We start from the raw sequence: 19,369 nt of genomic DNA on the forward strand, positions 1-19,369 counted from the left end.
AAGGAAGTCAGTGCATTATACCACTTTCCTCTAATACTCTGGAATGCTGACTTGTTGACTGGTTCGTATCACCGCCCACCTTCTTCTGATGAACATTATAACATTCGTGTGGTTGTGGATTGTATAAACCTCCAAAACATGCTTTCAATGAACAACCAACGAACGTTCGGCGTCCTTCACAGCCCATAGTATGTTCCTAGCTATGCTGCAGTTCGAACCTAGGCCCAAAAAAAGATATGCTTTGCATGATATTTCGTTGGTGGAAAACTTTCAATAGTGTTTTCCAAAGCGAACCGAAAGCTCACTGAGCGAGGATCAAACAATCTGCTGCCGTAGGGATTTGATTTATAAAAGTGCTGGTTCTGGTGCGGAAGCGACCAGTATTAGATCAACCGTGGATTCGTTCGGAGGTACTAGGAAAAGGAAGCAAAGCATAGACTGAGCATCCGGTGTGTGATAGTGAGAGTAGTGATAGTGGCTGCTTCCTCCCCCCATTTATTGCGATTCGTTGTGTGGTATGAGTCCGGTAGGATATCAGTGGAGTGGGTAGTAGGAGATAGGTGCTTAGTGAATTTCAGTTGGTAGCGGGTGGTGGTTTAAGAAGTCCTAGTTGTTTTCGAGGCCGGTATTTTCGCGTTTGTTCCAGGAGGATATGGGTGCTTTATTGATGGCATAAATAGTGTTTTCTTTTTTCATTTTTGTTTTTGAAGAAAATGAGGTTTGTTGTGTCACAGTTTTGATTATGATGGAGAATGAAATCAATGCCTGTAGGAGTGACAGTAGTAGCAGCAGCAGCAGCAACAGCAGCAGCAGTAGTAGTACCAGCAGTACCAGTGGTGATAGTGATAAGGGCTTTTGCAGTTCTAGTGAGAAGGATATCGAAAGTGAAAATGACAAGGATAATGAAATCAACCCATCAGTAGCAGACGGTGTAGTAAATAGGTCGAACGGAAAAACAGGACAATCTGCCAGCAATGGCAATGGGAATGAAGAGGATAAGGAGGTCAAAGTTGTGGCGGTTAAAACCATTGAAGGGAACGTTGGGCCACTGACAGCCACAGTTAAATTCATCAATCCTTTCAAGAATAATTGGATCAACGCGGATCGTTTAAATGAGTTGAGGAAAAGAGTGCACGATGCATCGAAACATCATCGGGTATTTCTACTACGTGGATCATTCCATACGGTTCGGCGTGCTTTGGTCGAACGAGGCTGGGTGGAAAAGCTGGATGGGTTTCGTGCGAAACCGCAGGCTACCACCTCATCCTCGGGATTCATTTTGGAAGATTTGGTTCAGCAGCTCCCGGAACGCAAACCGGGTGAATCTCGCAAAAACCACATCTCAAAATGTGAACGCAGTATCATGTCCCGCTTCCTCGAACACACTCCCATTGATCTGCTTTGGACGGCTCGGAGAGAGAAAACCGATTGGCTAGAGATGACTAAAAATTCCACGCTGATGATCAATCGCTTCAGCAAGGCAACCTTTACGACTAAAGAAGGCCTCTGCTCTGCTCTGCATGATTTCCATTGGTTCTACGAGGAAGGCATGTCGGAAACCTATTTCCCTCGCTGTTACAATGTTTGGAACCCAGAGGAGCTAAACGAGTTCATCGATAATTTTCGCCTGACAGCTTCCATGGGTCTTCTGAAATGGTTGATTGAGACACATGCCAAAGAAGGAATGGAAGCAATTCTGTCCGATGAGGGAAAGGTTCCCGGGTCTTGTTTGCATTTCGCTCTGTCCCGTTGTAAGGAATATTTGGATTACTGCCTGCACAATGACATAGATGTCGAAGAAGACACCAAAATTTGGGATCACGATTGGGATGTCTTTCTAACGCATCACTTTTTACTGACGCACGAGGATGGTAAAGTTCAGATTATGAATGATGAAGATTATGCGCGTGTTATCGAAGGATACGTGACCGATGCGAAACAGGTGCTAGAACAGCTAAAAAATCACTGGCCGCAGTATTCGCTGGATGGATATTTGAACATCTGGATCGTCAAACCTGGAAACAAATGCCGCGGTAGAGGGATCCACTTGATGAATAATATCAAGCAGATTATAACGATGGTCAATCCACCGATTGTGAGCAAAACCAGATATGTGATACAGAAATATATAGGTAAGCTTCAACTTAAACTGTTTATTCGCAATTTCCTTCCGTTCCGTTCTCTTATCAGTGTGAATTTTGCATCAAAAATGGACTAACTGTTAAATAGCGACGAAAAATGGGCGGGTGTGTAATGTCAGAGTTCGTTGCATTGAATGTGCAAATTTTGTAACTTTTACTGTTTCGCTTCCAGTGAATGTCACGGTGCATCTATACTAAAGTATAACTTTTTGCCGACAACTACATTCTACCACACAAATAACGCAGAACTAGTGATAGTAAAACTACACTCTTAGAAAAAATGAAATTTACGCTTTACGTAAACTCAAGCATGCCGTAATTTCATCAGTGATGACTGTGAATTAACTGTGAAGTTAATGATATGACTTATCTTTACATGTTTTGAATTGTAAAAGTAAGTGAATCGCGACGCTCCTTTAATGTGCATCTATTAAGATGTAAGCTTTTATAAGCGTGTACACACGTAGTAAAAATTGTGTACATTTACGTCTATAGAGATTCACATAAAAGAAGCGTCGTATTTCAAGTAAATTTACAATTCAAAGCATGTAAAGATAACTTTTACTTCACAGGTAAGCTGAAGTTTACATCGATTCAGGCACAAAAATTATGTTTACATTTTAATAGATGTAATATTGTGTCATCGCCGAATAAATTACGGTACGCTTGCATTTACGTCAAGCGTAAATTTCATTTTTTCTAAGAGTGTGTACTCTACACTCTTAGAAAAAATGAAATTTTTGATTGACGTAAATTCAAGCATGCCGTAATTTCTTCGGTGATGACACAATATCACAGCTACTAACATATGAAAATAAATTTTGCGTCTGTATCGATGTAAACTTCAGTTAAATCAACTGTGAAGTTCATGATATGACCTATCTTTACATGTTTTGAATTGCGAATGTAAGTAAATCGCGACGCTCCTTTTATGTGCATCTATCAAGATGTAAATATTTCTAAGTGTGTCACACTTCGAAAAACCTGTGATTTTACATCTTAATGGATGCCCATAAATGTAGCCTCCCAGTTCACGCAAATTTACGTGGAAGAACATTCAATATTGTGTCTTAAATTCCATGACATGAAATTTACTGAAATGAAAAAAAAACTGATAGTGATCGCCGCGACTTGATCATTTAATCACAAAGTACGTCTGTTAATCGAATCAGCCACAGAAGCATACATCTGCTTGGCTGGTAAAAGGTACATTTAAACAGAATCGATGTTTCTGATGTTTACGACTGTTGAGTTGCCACCATTTATACACTTAGAAAAAATGGTGTAAATTTACATCTTTATAGTTGCACACAAAAGGAACGTCGTAATTCAAAGCATGTAAAGGTTAGTCATACCATTAACTTCACGATTAATTTAGCTGAATCTTACATCGAAACCGACTCAAAAAATATTGTTACATGTTAATAGATGCAACATTATGTCATCACCGAAGAAATTGCGGTATGCTTGAATTTATGTCAAGCGTGAATTTTATTTTTTTTAATGCTGCACACTAAGAAAAATTTACATCCTTAAATATGCACATAAATGGAGCGTCGCGATTCACTTACATTCACAATTCAAAGCATGCAAAGATAAGTCATATCAGTAACTTCACAGTTAATGTAGCTGAAGCTTACATCGATACAGACGCAAAGTTTATTTTTACATGTTAGGAGAAGTAATATTGCTTCATCGCCGAAGAAATTACGGCATACTTGAATTTACGTCAAACGCAAATTTCATTTTTTCTAAGAGTGTGTAACTAACGTTCGGAGTCCAGATTAAGAATTCAGTTCATGAATTTAGTTATGAAATTCTCGAACTGAACTCATTTTCAGGTTCCAAATCTAGTTGAATTCAGTTCCAAAATCTAGTACAAAAACCCAAGTTCCTAATTCAATTCCGGCATTCAGGTTTTGAATTCGGAATCTGAAGTCTGAAATAGAGTTCTGAAACTAAACTGAGGAATTAAATTCGGAACCTGAATTCAGCAAGTGAATTCTGATACCGAGTTCAATTTCAAAAATTTTGTTTCAGAATCTAGAATTAGGATTCAGTTCCAGTGATTTTTGGACTAAATTCTGAAACTGAATTCTAATACTGAATTTTAAACCGTAAATTAAGTTCATAATTCAGGCGGACCAGAATTCATGTTCTGAATTCAGTTGCGATGCGAAAAAAGCGTGATGAGTTTTTCTCAATGATTCAGTTTGAGTTTGAGAACTGAGTTTATGAGTTATTTATGGTTATCTCACACTGTAGAAAATTCAATCATAATGAATCATAATTAATCATTATGAAAATGACGAAAAAAGCTTTGGTTGAGAAAATTTTGATAGCATCCGGTATAAAATCACGAAGTAGATCGATTTCACCTCATAAATATTCAATCCACTCACCTTTTCAATTGATGCTTTTCAATTTATGATGCTATAAAAAAGTCATAAAAAACCTTTGTGTTGATTTTCACGCAATTTAAAATTGTTTTGAGTGTAGCAAAAAATTTAAGCGTATGTTTGCTTTGATATTCGGCACAAGAAGAACGTGCTGCTATTACACACACATGATATTTGTAGGAATGACGCTATCTGCTTTCTGTCAAAAGTTACGGTGGGGTGCCGTCAACCGAACACCTTCCCCTACAATTTAAATGAACTTCGTGTAAATTTCACAAAATTATTCTATAGAATCTACAACAAGAGTCACGAAGGGATTATGTGATACAAATGTGGACTAAGAGTTCATGGGTTCATTCTGTGTCACATGTACTTCACACAAGTATTACAAGAAAAGTTATATGGATAAAAATCACATACGTTTTCACGTAGCATTGAAATGAGGATTTTACGCATACACACATTTGATTGAATTTGGACCTCCCAACAGCAAATTTTCGGGAATTGCAATTCCTCTCAGAGAACGAATTTTTGGTAGAAAGAGAATCTTCTCAATGAGCAAATCAAATGTCGCTAAATGGCGGTTCTGTATCCTAATTGACAGTAAAGTTGCATTTCAATGTAAATAAATAACAGTGATTACGGAGGCATTTCATCTGATTTTTGTAACAGGGTGAGTCCTGGAAAATTCGACGTCAACATTTCAGAAGGGCCTAAAACAATTGACCGATTCTCTTTGTTTACTTTCTCTTTCGACTATATCTGCGTTATTATACAAATGTTCGTTACATATTTGGAATTGTTTGAAACATGGGAATATTGTCTTTCATTCTACACGAATATTTTGAAAGTACACGTTAAAATTATAGAGATATTAACGAAAGTGAAAGTAAACAGAGAGAAACTCTCATTGGTTTATGTGATCTTATGAAATGTTGCCGTCGGATTGTACAACAAATTTCAATCAGTTCCAGCATGTTTTGGCGCCCCTGGATGTTGGCACCCGAGGCGGTCACCTTACTCGCCTCACCTTCACTACAGCTCTGCCGAACTGCGTAAAAATGCTATAAACAATGAGATTAAAGAGTAGTTTTTTTTTGTGGTTCTCAATCCAAATATGAAAATTCAAAAAAAGTTTCGTTGGTTTAAACATTATTTATTTTCAGATCTCGAACATTAATATTACTGAGCCGATCCTTCTCCAGATTTTAAGAATGCACATAAGGTTCCCGCTTGTGAGGAATTCTGGCAACCGTCAGAAGGCTGGCTGCATTCCGGCTGCTGTCAAAATTGTCCAGGCGAAATTGCGCCATTATCTCGCCGTACGTGTCTTGTTTATTTTCCTCCTCTTTCATTTTTCTTTTTTTTATTCGACTTCATTTGATATTCGTCAATCCCGCATGTACGTACAAAAAACCAATCTTCAGACGAGATAAATGACATTGAAATATGGGTATGTTTGGTAGTGTGAAAGCAATGTTATTGGCAATAACATTTTCCATGATTAGTATATATGAAGGGCAATAACATTGCCTTTCATATGCATCTTTTATTGAAAAAACAAAACTAAGACGCTTAAAATGTAGAACCGATACAAAACGGTTCTGCCAATCTTGTATGGCAAGAATATTTCAGAAAAGAACCGTTGATAACCGCTATGCGAAATTCTCAGCCGGAAACGGTTGTTGCATTGTTGCCAGACTTTTACCGTAATTCTGGCAGAATTCCGGCAAAAATGGCTGGCAGACATAGCCAGCCGTCTGGGGGGAAATCTGCCCGCCGCGTATAAGTGGGTTACAGCGAGCTACAAATTGGTAACCATACCGTTATAATTAATTATTATTTTTCCAAAATAACTGTTAAGTTTATGTAATTTATATGCATTTATGTGCCTGCACCAGGCTTCCAATTTTTCGGAAATTTAAACTTACCTTTATTCTTTTCATTATTCTTGATTTTGTGGGTGTTAAATATCTCTTGGTTATAAAAAAGAGACTCAATCATTGATTTTTCTTTTCATTTTCAACTTGTTAAGCATGTGATTGCACCTTCCTCTACATTAATACAACACATCCATCCATCCATTGCATTGCATTTCCTTTAAAAGTTGTACTACCAATCGTGTATGTACTTGCCGGGAATACAATTCATACCACCCAGTACATAAGCGTGTACACCCGGCCAGGTAGTAAAGTAAAGAAACATGTTGCAACATGTCTAGACGACCGTATGTATCCTACTGAGAACTATATTTAACCCGTAAAGGTTAGTAATCACGATTTACATGTTTCTGTCTTTGCCGCAGTGACAGCTTCATACCGTCACAGAACAACCTTATTGTGAATATTTCATTTGATAGTCGAAGTCAGTTTTTTAGTTGTTATTGAAGAAGTCTCTCAATTGATTCAACGTAAAATTAGTTACATTTACAAAACGTTCTCTTTCTCTTTACTCTTCTACAGAACGGCCCCTCATCATTCACAACACAAAATTCGACATCCGGCAGTGGTTCTTGATCACCAGCGTGCAGCCGCTAATCGTATGGTTCTACAAGGAAAGCTACCTCCGGTTCAGTTCCCAACAGTACAATTTAATGAACTACCACGAATCGGTGCATTTGACCAATCATGCGATCCAGAAAAAGTACCACAATGCAGTCCGCGACGAACGGCTGCCGCACGAGAACATGTGGGACTGTCATACGTTTCAGGCGTACCTACGCCAGATTGGAAAGTACGAGATGTGGTCCGAGCGGATTTATCCGGGAATGCAGAAGGCAATCATTGGTTCGTTGTTGGCCTGCCAGGACAACATGGACCGAAGGCAGAACACGTTCGAGCTTTACGGAGCGGATTTCATGATCACGGAGGATTTCTATCCGTGGTTGATTGAGATAAACTCGAGCCCGGACTTGGCACCGAGTACGAGCGTAACTGCTAGGCTCTGTCCTCAGTGCGTCGAGGATACGATAAGAGGTATGGTGAATTTGACTTTGTTTTAATTCATTATCGTAAATGTTAAAGAGTTCATACTGTCAGGCCCGGCAGATAGTATGGGTAGCTGGGTAATTAGGTAATACCCACTCGAAATCCCAAAGAAGTTTTCCAATTAACCACGAAAAATGTGTTCTATAATTATTTTCCGATACTGGAAAAAAAATCCTGCAGAATAATTACTTTTTCTGAGCATTAGTAGTAATTCTGTGTAATTTCTTTTTATACTTTCAGTCAAAGAAAATACCCCAATGATATATGTATTATGTTCTTGGATCATTTTAACGGTCATTACGACTCCGTTAGTTGGCACAGTAGTCACAAGTATCATGATGGCGCCACTAACACACTCATTTCCCCTAGAGTGCCTTGCCTATAACCAAAGTGACAACAGCTGTTCGTTTGGAATGACAGCTTTGTTCCAAACGAGCAAACGGCCTGTCAAATACAATGTAAAACTAACAAAACTGGCAACATTTCTGATTAAATGTTTTGAATTGTTGCTAAAATTACGGATGAGATGTCGTCACTCTGGTTATCGGCACTCTAGTTTCCCCGTCAAAAACACCCAGTCCGTATTCCAGACTGAGTTTATTCTTTTTTTATTTATCAAAAGAGTTGTCATTTACTCAGATTTATCCGTAATATACAGATCGCACATATCGATTTCGTACAAAATACGGATTTAATACATACATATAATGAAACTAATTTTGTTCAAGATTCAATTTAAAGAGTGTTATTGGTTAGAAAAGTCAGAGCCAGAGCTGCTAGATGTCACTACCAACTAGCAACTTTGCACGATAAAGATTGGAAAGCTTATGTCACTGGACTGCTGCCAACCAGGCTTTACAAATCACCATATCACGCGTTTTTTTTTTTTTTGAGAACGGCTAATAAGCCATCTGTCAACTTCCACTTTCGAAAGAAATTGCAAGCGAGCTATGAAAGATAGAGTAAATTTAACACCAGAAGAAATAGAAAAGTTTTCTCTTTCGCCTGGTGTTAAATTTACTCTATCTTTCATAGCTCGCTTGCAATTTCTTTCGAAAGTGGAAGTTGACAGGTGGCTTATTAGCCGTTCTCAAAAAAACGCGTGATATATTGAGTGTCTGAGAGCCGATCTGTCAGAACTTAAATTCTCTTGATATTACACTCACCAGGACGATCATTGATTGCCGATGCGATTGGTATTTTCTCCTATCACTGCTTGATTACGATGTGATTAAATATTAATCAAACAGCATAAACATTGAATTATATTAATTTACACTAATAAAGTCCGATGACTTTTTGCAAAGTACAATGAACTTTATCAATCATGTTTTTGTTAGTACTCTCATTGATTTTTTTTACTTCATTTACTTTTACTAAGGGAATGAGAGAGAAAACAAAAGAAGTCGCCTGTCTTTGACTGAGTATACTTCTATTTGGGCATAGAACTATCGAGTATCTCATCTGACAGTCACTTTCACCGTACCGATTACAGTTGATGATAATTTTAGTCAGTCTGTCGAAAACATAACATGAGCATTACTCAAAGTGCAGCTTTTCATTTATCAAGTAGGGATGAAGGATTAGCTACCATTGTACCTTAGAATATAGCAGATTAGGTAAAAGCAAAACTTTTGGAAACAAATTAATAGCTCCATCGATTTCCTGAAATGGGATTTTTAAATCGAATAATCAAATATTTCAACTAGACAGCACTACCAAAGAGAACTTTCTGAGCAAAATAGCAATAAAATTTTGGGATCAAGAGTAAACCAAGTTAACTTGTGTTGGTAATTTGTGTATTACGTACATTTTATTTGGTACGTATGCCATAGATCTATGTATTCATGTATGCAGTGCAACCAGTTTATCAAAGTGGCTTGCACGATTGGGTTTCAAATAATCTTTTTTAACAATAATTTATTTTTAAATAAATGTTAAGCCTGACTTATTGGATGAAATATCAGTTTTGATCAATATTTTACCAAACGTTTGATGGAAAATGGCTTACATTTCATGAATGTAGATTTTAATTCTGTAATAAAAAAAAGTTAGTAACACTGCTTCAATGCATTTGTATTAGATTGCGCTACACAAAATAAACAAAACTAAATATTTACTGTTAAAAAAGCAGTTTTCCGGAAAAAATAAAAAGTTTTACGACAACATTCCATATCCATTGCCTTTTGCGTGTTAAATTAATGTTAATGTTAAATTTTGCGGGCTTACTTCTAGAAGATACGTAAATTTTTATATCGCATTAATTTCTGAAATAGGGAATCCATATAGGAATGTGTTTGTTGCTAATCAAATGTATTAGTGGAAGTAAGTTGAAACTGAAATAATATTTCTCGAGCAGTTTTCAGGAAAACGGAGGAATTTTAGACTAAGATTTTCGCTTTTCTTGAATTGCAATTTTAAGAAGAATGAACTTATTAGATTATTTTTCAACCATATAAAAGATTTATTGACTAAAATCAGGAAAAGGAACGCCGGAATTTGTTTTTACGCACACATTGTTGACATTACTCATACGCTTGCTTAAATTGAACATATTTCACTACACTCAACTATATTCGGCATGGTGCAAATAGAAGAAGCAGCACTTCAACAAAAAATGTCAAGAGAAAGTTTCGAGGTTCGAGACGCATCAAAGCTGAAATATCAATCATAGGAGCCTAAATATAGTGAACTTGCCAATTGGTACATTGTCGCAAAACGGAAATACCAGTAGCGACACCTGCGAGTGAAAAATGGATCCAAGAACAGGAGGGTTCTTCCGAAATGTCAGTTCATATCAGTGATTTACAATGATTTTTTCGTTTAGTCAATAGTACAAATAAATATCAGCAATAAAAGTAAACTAGGAGTAGAAGAAAATCGATTTTGAAGTCACTATTTTTTTAGTGTCAACTACGATTAAACATGGAAAATCTCCAGAAATGTGTGAAATTGGGTAAGGTTAGGTTTTTTAGAACCAACATTTTTTTTAAACAGTGAAATGTTGGTTTCTCGAGTACTAGAATATTTAGCGATCAAGTACCATTTATTTTGGATACTTTATTTGTTATTTGTTATGACATTTGAAAAGTGGTATTGCAGCAAGTTCAATGCTCCATTGAAAATAAATGTTAGCACAATACATTAAGATCAAGGTGAAGTAATTTAAAATTTTCCTACAGATCTGACAGCTCTTGCTAAAAGTATCGTCTCTAAACAAGCAGCGAATCTACATTTCATTTTAGCGTCATTGTGCTAATAAATACCTTCGAAAGATAATCATCAGAGATGCCAGGTCTGCGGTTCTGTCTGTATATCTGCAGGTTTCGTATATGGTGCTGCAGACATTGATTGTTGGAGACTTTTTTTGCAGACTTTTGAAAAGCGCCAAGTCATCCTGTTTGAAGATATTTGAAATTTTCACCTCGCATCTCTGATCATCATCACATCAGACATGCCCACTGTACTTCTTGTTTCAAATGACCAAACGGTTAAAGCCAAGGTCAAATAAACGATAAATAATAATAATAATATTAAAAATAATAGTAATAATAATAATCTCTGAGGACTATCAAAGTAAATTACACACAATTGGTGAATTGGTGCACCTTTTCATGACCGTTCTGTGGACACGAAAATCGACAACGCCGTATCAGCTAAAGCGTCTGGGTTTTATGATTACATGGAAACAAGTGTGTCCATTCACTTGAATATGCTGTTTGAAATGCTCGATCGTGTGAAGATATCAAACAAATACTTGCAAGGTCTACTCTTTGCGTCATCGGATCGTATGAAAAAATACAAGCAGTTTCCGAAGTTCTTAACGCTTCACGCGATTCTTCATTTGATGAAATTTGGAACAAGAGCATTCAAGCTGCTACTGACCTTGAATAAGGCTAGCTTCAAATTCCGCTTCGTCGAAAAATTTCAAAACGATTCGAACGAGGAAAGGCTAAGAACTTTGAATTTAAAAAATCAGCGTATTTAGCGAATCTTACTTTGAAGTTTTTGGTCAATTGATTTCGTCATTTAAAAGTCGATTCGAAAATGATTCGGCGCGATTTTTTCAAACTATTATAAATATGTGCAGTTGATCAGCCAGCAGATATCGATAAAACTGGGATATTTTATGAGAACGATTTTGACAAGGAAAGTTTCCTCAGTGGCAGATGTATGTTTTTTAAACTACTGGTAAGACAAAATGAACAGGCAAATAGTCTGAGGAAAGTTTCATATCTTACCAAAATATAAATGGATAAGAGTGCTTGTTCCAGAGTTTGCGCGCTTCGTTCATCTACTTGTTACAGTATCAGGATCATCTTGTTCGAATGAACGAACTATTTCGGTTGTTCGTAGGTTAAAAACGGTAACTCAGGATCAACAATGTTGCAAGATCGACTCAATAACGTTGATATTTTACATATCTATCGCAACATAACCGACAAACTAGATTTAGAATGGTAATGCACAGCTCTGTGTATGTCCTGATGATCTTTTACACGCTGTAATGAGTAAATGACAAAACTATTAGGTGTACCGCTTTGCTTCTGCCGTTTTTTTCCAAAATTAAAAGCTTTTTTGCGAAAAAGTGCTTACAGATGTATGATTCAAAGTATTGTCCGTCTTTCTCCCATCTTTCCGGAAATTTTCGGATCCCGGCTCGTAAAAAGGAGTCCTTTTTGACGCTATCCATGAAGCAATCCATTTTTCCAACTCTTCGGAGGATTGAAAATGTTGAACTTCCAGGCCGTGTGCCATCGAACGGAATAGGTGGAAGTCAGAAGGGGCGACCTCTGGGGAATACGGCGGGTGGGGCAAGACTTCCCATTTCAGCGTTTCCAGGTACTTTTTGACCACTTTTGCGACGTGAGGCCGAGCATTGTCGTGTTGGAGGATGACTTTGCCATGTCGTTCTTGATACTGTGGCCGCTTTTCTTTTAGCGCGCAACTAAGGCGCATCAGTTGCGTTCGGTAGCGATCTCCTGTGATGGTTTCACCCGGTTTCAAGAGCTCGTAGTAAATTTTTATTCATTTTTGAAGGTTTTTTGACTTCCACCATCATGTTTGTCTTCGACATCGAAATCACCATTTTTAAAACGTTGAAACCACTCCCGACACGTTCTTTTACACAGAGCAGCATCACCGTAAGTTTCTGAAAGCATTCGATGCGTTTCAGTTGCATTTTTTTTCGAATTGTAACAGAAAAGTAAAATTTCCCGCAAATGGCGAGAATTGGGCACATAAACAAACATTTTCGAGCGTGAATAATACGAAAACAAGAACAACTGTCACTGAAACGGCGATGACAATTCGTAAAGCACTGTACACACTCACTTTAAAGGCATTATCATCTATGAATTTTAACCAGCCTCAGTCGGTACAGCCACCTATCGGAAAACGGCGGAAGCAAAGTTGTACACCTGATACTTGTATATTCATTCCCATTCATGAACAATAAAAATGACGACTTTTTTTTCAAGAGGGCAAACTATCAACTTTTATATTGTCCCGGGTTGGCGGTTCAATGCATAGGACGCTGGTTATACAAGCCAGTTGTCGTATGTTCGAGCCCCGACCGGGAAGGATTCTTAGTGTCAGTAGAATCCATAGTACTAGCCATGTAATGATTCTATACACTAAGAATCGACTGCGAATCGGTTGAAACAGAAAGGCCAAATTCCACAAAAAGAATGTAACGCCAAGACTTTGCTTTTACTATCCACTGGGACCAAAACTGATCTGCCGGGCCTGCATACTATCAAGTTATATTCAGATATGCTTTCATTTTGATTTTGTTTTCATGTTCACAGTTGTCATCGACCGACGCCACGATCCACATGCCAACACCGGCTCGTTTGAGATGATCTACAAACAGGTGATCCCGAAAACACCGGCTTACATGGGATTGAATCTCCAGCTTCGCGGACATCGCATCATACCGAAAAGTGCGGCGAAGAAGGATCGTTTGCGCATGCTGCCCATAAGGCCCGTACACAGTGTTCTGCACGTGTCCCGCATAGCGACTTCAGCGGTTCCCAAAGCAACGACCGGTCCAGTAATAATGGATCTTATTGATTGTTTACAGTTCGATTCCAAAGCAACAGATGACGAGGAATCACGGGCCCGGTCCACCCTATTTAGGAAATCTGGATTTGCATCGAGACCCAATCTGCGATACGATTTTTCGAGAAAAAAATCATACATCATTGCAAAAACTGGTGGTTTCTATCGTAGAAACGCTAACCCCAGGTACCTGATGGAAAATGAAACATACATAGATAACATCGAAGATTGGGAACGAGCCACAACAAGTTTCTTCCAAAATAATTACGCTAGTACCTTGAACTCGTTTAACACAAATCGCAACAATCCGCCTAGTGCTAATGATCAACAAAGTATCCAGAATGACAGTAGCAATAACCTGAAGTACCACCCGAAAGCTGCCTCCAGTAAATGTGATGATTTTGTAGATAATGCAAATGCCAATCCCGAACGGAGTAACATTGCAAGTGAAAACACTGCCGCTTATTGTAGATATAGTAAATTTATTCCCAATGGTAAAAAAATTACGCTTACTTCGACTTTGAACAACTTCTATACCCTTGGGCTAGGCCTGCAAAAACATGCCGGATCGAGGAGTCCCGGACCTTCTCAGTCGTGTGGCGACTATTCACAATCATCCAACGATTTGGTTAACTAGCAGCATTGTTGAAAGAAGAAGATTTATGTGAACCTACTGAAATTGTGTTCGGATCTCAGTAGACATGAGTAAGAGCCAATGTAGTTAACCGTTTCCATGTGTTCTGTTCTGCTCAATGTTTCGTGACAGTTTTTCCTCGTCGCTTTCCCGTGTACCTCTAGCCTAGCCTAGCCTAGCCTAGCAGTTGTGAATGTAATACATTTCTGTACTTGCAGATCTCCCTAGTGCTTCAAAATTAGTTGTTGAATAAATCGAAACCGTTACTGCCGTAAAATTTTAATAGTGAAATAACAGAGTATATAATATAGAATCAGAACTAAATGCATTTAAAGGTTAAACATGTCGATGATATATGGGATCAAAGTCCCGGTGTTGATCTATCCGATGTTACGCTACAGTTAGGAAAATTAGATGTGAGAAAACGTGAAATCGCAGAACTGGACAAAGATGTAGTTATAAAACGGGTTGTTTATGCTGAGCACACCACCAAAGCGAAGGATTCCGTAGTCTCGGACTCCGCGGTTCGAAGGAGTATCCCGAAGCTGAACACTTTTCCCCGCACCAAGAAGCAACTGAAGGACAGTGAATGTGTTCTGAACTATCGGAAAAGGCGTTTCTTCCACAACTACAGCTTCAATTTCCATAAACATAAGCAATTGAAGATAAAAATAGCTGCAGCCGTGGAAAAGAAAAACATTTTCTCGATCGTTGGGCCCTATCCCGCTCTACGGAAAGCACTCAAAAAACGTAACTGGCTAGAAAAACAAACTGCTTCGAATAGCCTAGTACAAAATCTATCCGTACATTCGTTACTGCACAAAGCACAGGAAGGAAACGAATACGAAGAAGCATTGATATCGAAAATTCTCAAACCACACAACGCGGATTTCATCTGGCAAAATCGTCACATGAAAGAAACCAAGAAAGATCGCTTCTACACGCCTTTCCGGAGTCGTATTTATTATGAGCGCAATTTCGATTTTACAATGAAGGAAGGTCTAGTGAAAGTTACCGAGTTCATCCAATGGTTTCAGGAAATGGGCGTAGCAGAACTTGACTGTCCTCGTACGCACCTTTTGGACACGGAGGATGCCATCACCAGATTTCTCGAAGATTTCCAGTTGACGGCGTGCACCAGCTTCCTGTACTATTTATCAAAGTTCCTGGATTCGCTGTTCGACGAAAACGGTACCAAGACGGTCGGCATCATCCATACGGCCATGAAGTATTGCAAATATCATCTGGCTTGTGGTCGCCACGAAGACGTCGATTATCAGGAGTACTGTGAGCCACTGCTGACACCCGAAGATAGAGCCACGATATCCGACTTATTACTCAATGGAGCGCGGTTTGAACCACTTCCAGGCCATGAAATTCTATCGTTGGTGGCACAGGTGAAGAAGTTGGTACTGGAAGCTGCCAAACAGTTCCCGGATATGAAAATCGACGGTGTGCGGAATATTTGGATACTTAAACCGGGAAACCGGTGCCGAGGGCTAGGCATCATGATTTTCAACGATGACCGGAAGCTGCTCAACTACGTCGATAGTAACTCGGAGCTGAAATATGTTGCACAGAAATATATCGGTAAGTATTACTCGACACTTTTTTTCGCAGTTTCTAAATGATGGAAATTATGTTCGTTTCAAACTTGAACACTATTTTTCAATATTGATTGTTTTCGATTGACGCTCAACCCAATCCAGATTCGGCCATGTTTTGTACTATGGTTCCCGATTCGAACTCGATCATTGAGTTCGAGTTAACTCGAAGAAGTAATGGATTATTGAGTATTATTGATAATAACCATGAAATCGACATTTGAAATGACTAAATTCGATGAGAAGTATTCTTAAACTGTATTGCGGACGATTCCTTGCATTGGAATACGTAGCGGAACCAGATAAAAATTAAACAGCAGTATATGAGATCATAAGATTTGGGGCCTTAGTTTGTGAGAATTGGATTAGTCATCTCAGAGAACACGAAGTGAGTTTCTTTTCGGAGTTTTTAATCACTATTTCTGGCGCCGAGATCAGTTCGTTTGAAAATCAATCAGCATAAACTCAAACTGCGGAGTTTGATCTCCAGAGATTTCTATGTAAACTAGTGAACGGACTTCTGGTGAAACCCTCAACGAGTGAACACGTCGTATCGTGTTAGTGCGGTGAAAATTCGAGTATTTCGCGAGAAAGAAAGGATTTTCATCCGTACTTCGGAGACTCCACGTTGTCACATAGCGAAGGTTTCACTTGTAGTCCAGTGAAAAGAAAGTCCATTGGACTATAAACGAAAACTAACTGGCAATATAGCTAAATCGTTGTGCCATCAATCGGCGTCATCTCAAGTGAGGTGACGCCACCAGAAGTAAAGAAGAAACTAGTAAACAATCATTTCGACATTATTTTGTTAGATTGTAGATATCAACAATATTAATAACGGTTTGACGTAAAGATGCCGTAACTAATGGTAGTTTTTTACCCATGAAAGTTGACCATCAATATCAACCTCCCTTTCCAAGCAGCCTAGATAGCCGTACAGTATCGGTAGTGTTTCCCAACTGGCTAAGAATAACACTACGGTACACCTGTTCCGGTTTAATAAATCCACCAAACAGGACAGTCGTGGGAAGTCCGATGGAATTATCTAAACCAAGGATCAATACCAATACTGGTTTCCTGTCCCATGCACTAAAACGGGAGCTCGCAAGTCAAGGTGTTTTCCGTGTCGATAACTGAATGGCATCCGGATCTTGTAAAATGCAGTCGTAAACAAAAAAAAATTGGGATTCGCCCTTACTGTGTTAAGCGAAGCTCTTCCCCGAGGATACTGGTCACAATACTCCCGAAAAGACATTTTAGAAAAGATAGAAAAATGTGTTCAGAAATAAAAAGTATAGAACTATATTGAGACCGAAGAACCACCTAAAATTGTTTACCGGTGATTCCGGATTATGGTCCCGGAAAACTGCTCTTGAACTGTGCTAAGGAATGCGACATGTAAAAAAATATCTCTGGACATTCGAAACTGGATACGAATTCCGGTTCTGGAATTACAGGCTGATAAGTTTAAAAATTAAATTTTGCGTATCATGAACAACACGAATGAATCGAGCCAATACTTTTGAATCATCAAGCCGTATCATTCTTTGATTGGACAGGTCTGATTATCTAGTTACCGGTTCCCAGTTTTCAGTTCCGGTAATACCATACCAAACGGAACTCTCTTCATTTTCTCAGAGACAGCATAATCTATTTTTACAAACTTAATCTCAAATACGGCTTTACGGTTTCATAGACTGGTTTTGATTTTTGTTCGGATCTGACTTCCGATTCCGTCACTTATGCCATTATATCACAGACTAACAGACATGACAGTATGAGTAAATTCTTATAAAAATAATTTTTCGTGATGCACTAGTTCCACCTATATTGTACTGCGCGAACTATTTACTATCTGTACACCCCTTGTGTTATGTAAAAGTTTTTTTCCTAGTTGGTTTCCCCTCGTTTGTCAACACCGATCAGCTGCTTGCAGGGATGCCTGATTTCATCAAAATATTTGAAAATGAATAGTCGCAATAAATTATTGGATTATGTTGATAATATATTCAACTTTTTCGCGATGTTGGAAGGTAACCATTTATTTGACTCAGCGTTGTTCATCTAGACTATTTTTTATTGTGTTGGTAGTTTTCACCCGAAATTAAGTGGCGGCAAACCAGAAGCAAGTAAATATTGTAACAAAACGGGTTCGATTTTGTATTGCGTTGGAGGATGAGAAGTAGGCACAATTATGTATATAGTTTTGGCAATATGTATTAAATCTGTATCCTGTATGAAATTCGCATGGACGTATACAAAACAATACATTACAGGTAATTTTGTATAATTGGCAACTCTGTTGTTAAATGAAAAAAATAAACACAGTCTAGATGACAGACAGGATGTTTTTAATAGGGTAACGTGGCGCCATCATGACACATGTGAGCACTGTCCCAAATAAAGGAATATTCGAAATGACCGTTAAAATGATTGAAGAATCTAATTTGAGTGTCCTGTCTGTTAGTCTGTGATTATATCCCCGAAACCAAAAAAGACAGCGATGTGATTTTTAACTTAATCTATGGTTTATTAAAATCGATTTAGCCATCTCGTGTTTTGTCGGTTACGTTACTTCATATATCCATCATATCTCCGGAACTTGTGTACAGCCATTTGATCTTTGAACTTGATCAATGGCCCATAGCAGCTTTCAAGTGAGCCTAAGTTTGGTAAAATCAGTTCAGCCATCTCTGAGAAAATTGCACGGTAAAAAAATCGCTGAAAGGTGCACGCATACACACACATAGACACATTCATTTTCCGATCTCGTTGAGCTGAGTCGATTGGTATATAACACTATGGGTTTCCTCTATGTAGAGAAAGGCAAAAAGAAAATGAACCTAGACACATAAAACTCTGCTTAGAAGCTAAAAGAAATTGATAATAAAAAGTTCTCTAGCAAAATTAAAAATAAATGTATTTAAACATGTATGTTAAACGAAGAGATAGTTTAGAAAAAAACAAAACAACCAAAGTTTGAACATTTTGAAAATCAGGTAATCGAGATTGGGATAAGAGTCTATTTGAATGGCCAGCAACAAATATATTCTTTTCCCTTTTATGCAAAGTCACTATATACAAAAACCTTAAATTTAAGTGTACGACTGCAAAATCTTTCATTTGAATCTAGGTTTGTGAAAATCGGTCATCTCTGGGAAAGTGAGTAAGTTCCGTTTTGGAATACATTATTTCTGGTGCTTCCAGAATCGGGAAGCGGGTAGGAATAAGTTTATTTGGCCGTTTTGAAACGGTATAAACTTTTCACATGCGTCCATCTGTAATATCGAAACCGGAAGTTTGATTCGAACGAAATTTTGGAATCCCGTATGAGATCATTTCGACTTAAGTTTGTGATAATGAGACGAGCTTCACTTCATTCTGTAATCCCGGAACCGGAAGTCGTATCAACATGAAATTCTTGAATTTTCATGGCATCTTAAGACCTTTCATTTGAACCTAAGTTTGCGAAAATCGGTTCAGCCATCTCTGTAGAAAGTGAGCAAGTGATATGAATTAAATAAAATTACACTCATCGCCC

The 19,369-nt window shown here is 38.1% G+C and overlaps 2 protein-coding genes across 2 annotated transcripts in view; both read left to right on the plus strand.

Moving 5' to 3' along the window:
- Positions 1-397: 397 nt before the first annotated feature.
- LOC131427852 (tubulin glycylase 3A) lies at positions 398-14,573 on the plus strand. The gene is made up of 4 exons (XM_058591403.1): positions 398-2,132; positions 7,003-7,515; positions 13,338-14,295; positions 14,443-14,573. Exons 1-3 carry the CDS (start codon positions 743-745, stop codon positions 14,225-14,227), a joined length of 2,793 nt encoding a protein of 930 aa, XP_058447386.1. The 5' UTR covers positions 398-742; the 3' UTR covers positions 14,228-14,295; positions 14,443-14,573.
- Positions 14,261-19,369, plus strand: part of LOC131427854 (tubulin glycylase 3B) — a 35,974-nt gene continuing 30,865 nt past the window's right edge. The window contains exon 1 of the mRNA XM_058591408.1: positions 14,261-15,814. Within this exon, the coding sequence (XP_058447391.1) occupies positions 14,548-15,814 (1,267 nt within the window). The 5' untranslated portion in view covers positions 14,261-14,547. The remainder of the gene's footprint in view (positions 15,815-19,369) is intronic.

Source organism: Malaya genurostris, chromosome 2, assembly GCF_030247185.1.
Source record: "Malaya genurostris strain Urasoe2022 chromosome 2, Malgen_1.1, whole genome shotgun sequence".
NCBI classification, from domain to species: Eukaryota; Metazoa; Arthropoda; class Insecta; order Diptera; family Culicidae; genus Malaya; species Malaya genurostris.

Coding starts and splice junctions, on each gene's coding strand:
- LOC131427852 (XM_058591403.1), top strand. CDS start 743: ATGATGGAGAATGAAATCAATGCCTGTAGGAGTGACAGTAGTAGCAGC. Junction 2,133..7,002: donor TGTGATACAGAAATATATAG/GTAAGCTTCAAC, acceptor ACTCTTCTACAG/AACGGCCCCTCATCATTCAC. Junction 7,516..13,337: donor CGTCGAGGATACGATAAGAG/GTATGGTGAATT, acceptor TCATGTTCACAG/TTGTCATCGACCGACGCCAC.